This window comes from Triticum aestivum, chromosome 7A, assembly GCF_018294505.1.
Source record: "Triticum aestivum cultivar Chinese Spring chromosome 7A, IWGSC CS RefSeq v2.1, whole genome shotgun sequence".
NCBI classification, from domain to species: domain Eukaryota; kingdom Viridiplantae; phylum Streptophyta; class Magnoliopsida; order Poales; family Poaceae; genus Triticum; species Triticum aestivum.
In genome coordinates, this window is record NC_057812.1 from 705,965,594 (window position 1) to 705,973,095 (window position 7,502).

At 46.1% G+C, this 7,502-nt stretch overlaps 1 protein-coding gene across 1 annotated transcript; it reads left to right on the plus strand.

Moving 5' to 3' along the window:
* The first annotated feature begins 4,130 nt into the window (after positions 1–4,130).
* LOC123146847 (uncharacterized) lies at positions 4,131–7,363 on the plus strand. Its single transcript, XM_044566120.1, has 7 exons — positions 4,131–4,438; positions 4,539–4,732; positions 4,828–5,106; positions 5,197–5,255; positions 5,540–5,576; positions 5,716–5,787; positions 6,084–7,363. Exons 1-7 carry the CDS (start codon positions 4,259–4,261, stop codon positions 6,880–6,882), a joined length of 1,620 nt encoding a protein of 539 aa, XP_044422055.1. The 5' UTR covers positions 4,131–4,258; the 3' UTR covers positions 6,883–7,363.
* The last annotated feature ends 139 nt before the right edge of the window (positions 7,364–7,502 follow it).

The following is a 7,502-nucleotide window of genomic DNA, read 5'->3' on the forward strand; positions in this document are numbered from 1 at the left end:
ATGTTGCCCTATTCCCCCCTGAGTAGGCACGTCCTGAACCCATGGGCATATGCACCCACTTTTTGAAAAATGCATTTTAAACACATTTTAAAATGTCGAAAAATTCAAAAGAAAATTCCACGCATACATGTCTGCAAATATATGTGCGCGGTACAGAGTTTTGTGAAAAAGTGTCTTTTCGTTTTGTCTCTGCAAAAAAGACAAGTTTCAGTGCTTCTAAATAGCGTTTTACGACACAATTTTTTTTCTTTTTTGCAGAGGCCACAAAAAAGTTATTTTTCCATTAAACTTTATGCACGCACATAAATCATGAAGACATAACGGTGCAAACCTTTTCAGATTTTTTTAACATTTAGAAATGTAATTTTCAAAGTGGGTTCATCGATGCACTTCCCACTCCGCCCTTTCTTATTTACTCGCCATATTAGCTTTATTTTAAGTCACACTTTGTAAACTTTATTGTTTTTTAAACATCTACAATACCAACATTAGATTCATCATGTAATATATGTTTACATCATATATATTTGTTATTGCAAATATTTATATTAATTTTATGATAAAATAAAGGTAATGTGCAGAGTAAATAAAAGAGTAATATTCCGCGAACTATGTACAACAAATGTGCACATCCCTCAATCGCTTCTTGAGAAGTAGTGGCTGGTTTGATTGTACTCCCTCCGTCCCATAATATAAGACGCTTTTGCAAGCCATTTTATAACTTGTAAAAGCATCTTATATTACATGACGGAGGGATTAATAACTTGGAAGTTGGAAGCAAACCTAAGGAAAATGCAGCCTTGGAACGAGTGAAGGGTGTTTGGATTGCCCCATGTGGACATGGAATTGCTTGGACATGTACCGGGACTCTTTCACACCTTGTTCGGCTGTTGTGGCCATATTGTACTTGATCTTGTGTGTCATCACTAGATGCCACCAATCTTCCGGATCACGTAATTTTCATAGAAACAAAGCTACGTATCTTACTACTCCCTCCGTTCCTAAATATTTGTCTTTCTAGAGTTTTCAACAAGTGACTACATACGAAGCAAAATGAGTGAATGTACATTCTAAAATATGTCTATATACATCCGTATGTGGTAGTCCATTTGAATATCTAAAAAGACAAATATTTAGGAACGGAGGGAGTATGATGCATGCATATACCGAGAGATATTACCTCCGCTGTTGTAAAAAAAGAAGGTTACTACACATGCGTAGGAGATTATTATTGTTGGACGTGGCTAGGAAGCGCCGCTGCCCTCGTTTGCTGTCTGGAGCGCATCGCCATATATAGTAAGTGCATGTCCTTGTGTCTAGCTATCCATGCTAGAAAAGGAAATTGTTTGTCCACACCCCGTAGCGCACATGGGTGCCGATTGAATTAGCCTAAATCCTGTCCCCAAGTGCATTTATTTGGGGTTTAGAGAGTTGTAAAAGTCATAACTTTTGATTCAAGCATCAAAATCTAGTTCCGCTTTCACCGTCAGGTTTTTTACGACGAGTTCTTCAAAACTAGATCTCATATGAGTAGGTTTCGTCAAAGTTTTTTTTTGAGGGCAACTTTGGATGCAATTAAGGCAACTATAGTGCTATAGGGAAGCAACTTCTTCTTTTTCGCCTAGTTGGACTGACTATTAGGTTGGTTTGCGTAAAAACGAGAAAAATCACACAAAATATAAGGCATCTTTAGTGCTACATACAAAGTAATTTCACTATACTATGTGTATCTGTGAGTTTGATAACATTATCCCAACTTGTCTATCACGGTTGCTCAAATTGCCTATTGTTGATACTTAGTTGCCTACAGTTGATGTTCAATTGCATATAAATTGCCTATATTGATGCCTAGTTGCCTACTATTGATAATTAGTTGCCTACAATTGCTTCTCAGTTGCCTAACTTTGCAAAAATAGTTGCCTACAATATTATGAAGTTCTTTATCATTGTTTTTCTAAGTTGCCTACAAACACTCTGAAGTGGTCAAGATTCAGCATCATGTTGTCTACCATAACTAGCAATAGCAGACACCAGAGCATCATTGGTAGACGACATCATAGTATTATAGGCCATTTAGAAACAATGACGACATACAAGGATGAACAATAGGCAACTTAGAAGTACCAGTGAGGAAGTTAGGAGAATATTATATAAAATTAACTAGGACACAAAATGTAGTGAAGTTGCCTGCTTTTAGCACTAAGGTTGCCTCTTATCAATGGAAAGTTGCTTACGAAGGTGATGTGATATTATCCACCTCAGATTCAAAGTTGTTTTGTATTATTAGTTAGTTGCTTATTGTTGCTAATTAGTTATTTTTAGGAGTGAAGTTGCTTCTGTTTAGTACTAAAGTTGCCTCATCCAGCGTTACAGTTGCTTTTGAAAGAATTTTTTTTCAAAGAAACATATCTATACGGGGTTTAGTTTTGACCTGACTAGCCAACTCATGTGTGTTTTGCATCATTATATCTGAAGATTTTAATATTTTCGCAGATTACTTAACCGAAAATTAAGAACTTGCATAGGTTTGTGGGCAATTGTCTAATCTGCCCCCTTGTCATTACCCCTATGCAACTTCTCATCTAACACTCGTGACCTGGCTAGCCCACAAGTGCATGCTCAGTAGCGTTATTAACTTAGGTCCAAAGTCGACTATATATGAAACTAAGTTGTATGCAACCAAGGATGAAGTTAAGCTACTAGCTAGTCATGGTAGCCACCTTAGGGTACTATTAGCCTACCTTGAAAACTAAGTTGCCTACAATACTACGAACTTAGGGGGTGTTTGGTTCCAGAGACTTTTTGTGTTGGGACTAGAAAAAGTCCCTAGCAAACCAAATAGGGTGAGACTTTTTGCTAAAAATCCTTAGAAGCACCTCCTTGAGAGTCTTTTTCAAAAAGTCCTAGGGACTAGAAAAAGTCGTAGGACTAGAGAACCAAACACCACCTTAGCGACGAAGCTAGTTATGATAGACTACATGCTAGTTATGGTAGGAAATTTAAAGGGTGAAGGTATTTAACTTGGTAGTCATGGTAGTCAACTTCAAAGGGATTTTCATTGATATGCGATCATACTACGCATACTAATAATAAGTTGCTTTTTTATAGCACTAAAGTTGCCTGAGCAGCATCCAAAGTTGCTTTCAAAAAAAGGTTTGTCGAAACATATCAATATGGGATCTAGTTTTGAAGAACTCATCGGGACAAACACAATGGTGAAAACAGAATTGAAATTCAACACTCGAGTCAAAAGTTACGGATTTTAGAAAATTTTGAAGCTCCAAATCAATGCATGCACATGGGATCTTATTGAATAGTGGGGCAGAGGGGAACGTGAAGACGTGAGGGGACCAACCGGCCAGGTACCTTTTCTTTTTTGTCAGGTATCATCTTTTGAAACGCAGGGGATTAGTAGCAATGCAACCGCATTAAGAAAACTGGGATCGGACGGCTTAGACGCGTGCCCTCACTGCAACCAAATAGTGCAGCTGCACTTACAAGTATTTAGGATTATTGTTTATGACCACCCCCAGTTGTAATTACACCCCTTACTCAAAATTTCCGAAGATACTTCCAAAATTTGGACTAATAGTATGCATGGAAATAAATATATTTGTAAACTGAATAATGGTGTCATGAAATTTATCGATAACAAAAGTACTTTCAGGTCTTTTTCAGACTAGGTCATGTCTGAAACATCACCAATGTTTTCCTTTTGAGCATAATAATAATATAAAACAGCTTAGTGTTTCTTAGTTTTCCCTTGGTCTCAAAATAACCGTCTTACCTTTAGTATAACTTTGTACTACCCCCCGCAAAAAAAATAATAATTTGTACTAAGCTTTGTACAAAGTTGAGACGCTTATTTTGGAACGAGAAAGTATAATATAATAAACAATGCGTTGGAGCGTACTTTAGACCGGAGGAAGCACACAAACGAGAGCCGAAAGCGTGTTGCGTTTGGCAGCGACGAACAAGCGAAACGGTCCGCATACATTTTGCTTCGGAGCATGACGTACCGATCGACCCGGCTCGGGCTGCCATGCATGCACGCGTCCAAATCACCAGTGTTATGGTCTGGGGTTAGTACAAGCTAATCTAATTGAACCACCACACCACGACCACTTCTCCGATCACTTTGGTCCGACGACATATCTTTCTTTCTCACTGCCGTTTATGTATGCAGAAGATATATAGGATCGATGATCTCGGTCCCAAGCCAGTGAAATAGTGCTCGATCTTGTCTCGGCGGCCAGCCATGGGGTCGTCTCGCCGGCGCGCGCTCCTCCTGCTCCTCGCCGCCCTCCTCGCCTCCTCCTTGTGCGCCGGCTCGGCGGCGGAGCCGCTGGCCGCCGAGCGGACGCGCCGGAAGGACCCCCTCGACGGGCTCCGGCCCTACCACCGCGGCTGGAACATCAGCGACCGGCACTACATCGCCGTAAGCCCATCCGTTTCGGTTCCCCTAACCACGTCTTTGCTTGCGCTGGTTGTGCTCGTTTGTGCTCACGTGTGCCGCCGTCGATGCATGCTGCTTGCAGTCGGTGGCCTTCAGCGCGTCGCCGGTGTTCGCGGCCGGGGCCGTCTGGTTCGTCGGCTTTGCGCTCGCGGCGCTGGTGGCCTGCTGCTGCCGGTGCTGCCGCGGCAGCCCCACCAGGGACGACGACTACTCCTACTCGCGCAAGACCTTCGCCGCCTCCCTCCTCCTCCTCCTCGCCTTCACCGCCACCGCCATGTAAGCAACCTCAAAATCTCCATATTCTCTTTACCATATGGAAGCTAAGTCTATCTATGAACTAAGCTGATCAGAGCTTGTGTATGTAAACGCAGCGTCGGGTGCGCGGTGCTGTACGACGGGCAGGCCAAGCTGGACGGCAGCACGTCGGGGACGCTGCGCTACGTGGTGCGCCAGTCGGACGGCGCGGCGGCGAGCCTCCGGGGGTTCGCCGGGTTCATCGAGACGGCCAAGGCCTCCGGCGGCGCCGCCATGCCGCGCGACCTCGGGGCCAAGGTCGACCAGGTGGCGAGCAGGGTGGGCGCCGCGGCCGACGAGCTCGCCGCGCGCACCGCCAGCAACGCCCGCAAGATCCGGACCGTGCTCGACACCACGTACGTTTCGTGTATACATGGATGATCGATCGATCAAGCCATGGACTGATTAACTGATGATGATGATGTTTTTGGTGTGTGTGATTGCAGAAGGAAGATCCTGATCGGCGTCGCGGCCGTGATGCTGGTGCTCGCGTTCCTGGGCCTCGGTGAGATTTTTATCTAGGACAAAGACATATACGGTCTATGATGTCAGAAATTGTATATTTTTCTAAAAGTTGCTTAAGTTTTTGGTTAAATCATGCCTGCTTAACTTTCTGGTGAATATAGAAAACTATCAACTTCTTGACTTTGCAATCCTAGGTGACTCAGTCAACTAAAAGTTTAGCAATTCCCATAAGAACAAAAAACAGAACCAATTTTGTAATTTCTGTAATAAAAAAGTATGGATAATTACTGGAATAACATTTTTTTCGTCGTCAACTTGTTGCAGTGTTCTCGTTGGCTGGCCTGAGCTCAGTCGTTCGCTTGTAAGTTTGCACAACATCCTCTTCACTCCAGATTTTAATTACACATATGCAGTCCTTGATTTCCACTATAGCCTTTACAATACACACATAGTATTTGCAAGCTAATACAGTAGAAAACATAATTGCTGTGAATTTGCAGCCTAGTGTTTCTGGGATGGATCCTCGTTACCGCAACGTTTATACTCGGTGGCGTTTTCCTTCTCCTGCACAAGTAAGCCAAGCTTTATTGTATTTCTATCATCTGATTTCTTGTTTGATCAGAAAACTTCGTACGTACTCCCTCCGTAAAGAAATATAAAAGTGTTTAAATCATTATTATGTTTCTTTACGGGAAGTAACTTGTTATTTATACTCCTACTAACATATATTTATATTAAATCCAATGCGTCAAAAGTCGAATTTGTCAATTATGTGCTATGCATTTTTTTGTCTGAATTCTGCAATCCGGAGTTCTGCTCTGCTCAACTGTGTGACTGACAGAGGAGCCTCTGCTCGTGTGCGTTTCAGCGCGGTGGGCGACACCTGCGTGGCCATGGAGGAATGGGTGCTCCGCCCGCCGGACAGCAGCAACAGCACCGCGCTGGACGACATCCTCCCGTGCGCCGACGCGGCGGCGACCTCGGAGGCGCTGCGCCGGAGCAAGGAGGTGAACCACCAGCTGGTGGCCACCCTCAACGACGTGCTCGCCAACGTCTCCAACGCCAACGCCTTCCCGCCGGGCGCCGGCCCGCCCCTCAACTACAACCAGTCGGGCCCGCCGGTGCCGCTCCTCTGCAGCCCCTACCGCGCCGACCTCTCCGACCGCCCCTGCGCCGCCGGCGAGGTGCCGGCCGCCTTCGCGCCGCAGGCGTGGCGGGGCCACGTGTGCCAGGTGTCCGGCGCGCCGGGACAATCACAGGAGACGTGCGCGACGCCCGGGCGGCTCACGCCGTCGATGTACGCGCAGGCGCTGGCCGTGGCGAACGCCAGCGCGGGGCTGGTGGACTACGGGCCGGCGCTGGCGGAGCTGGCGGACTGCACGTTCGTGCGGCGGACGTTCGAGGCCGTGGTGGCCGACGGCTGCCCCGGGCTGCGGCGGCACAGCGGCAGGGTGTACCGGGCGCTGGCGGCCGTGGCGGTGGCGGTGGCGGCCGCCGTGGTGGCGTGGGTGGTGCACACCAGGGAGCGGCGGCGGCGGCGCGAGGCCGTGCGGTTCCGGGTGTCGCCCTACCGGCTCCCCATCGAGGACAAGTCGCTGCTCAAGAGCCCCCGGCGGCCGTACCGGCGCGCCGAGAGCGGCGGGCTCATCGGCAAAGGCGGCTGGTGATCCGATCGGGCGGTGCATCGTGACAGATAGGCGGCGGCCACGTAGTTAAAAGCAAGCGCAGAGCTGGACGCTGGCTGCTCTGGAACACGTACGGGAGTTTCACTGCAGTCAGCGGCCCAATTCCAGTTCAGTTCAGACACAACACAGCTCGGGTCTCTGCGACAGCGAAACCACAATTTCGAGGAGTAATCAGACTCCATCGAGAGCAAAAACAATTTATGTGAACCTCACCAAACCGGGCGTAGATTTATACGTTTGGATTTGTGTATATATATAATTAGGTGTACTAGTACCACCAAGCGAGTTCTACCTTCAAAATAAAGAGAGTTCTTGTATGGCTCGAAGTGACGAGAGTGGGTTTTTGGAACATGAGAGCATTGGAGGACTTTATTTTAAATGGTTTATTTAAGAACCACATTTAAAATATTGAAAAATCCCGAAAATAATTCTACATGATCATATGGATGGATATTACACATGCGTAAATTTTTTTTTTACGAGAAAACTTTCAACCTATTCATTTCCAATCATGACAGTACAACGAACACCAATAATGCTAGACGCACCACCGGAACGGGGCTAGGCGGGGAGACCTTTATTCCATCTTCAGGGAGCCGCCG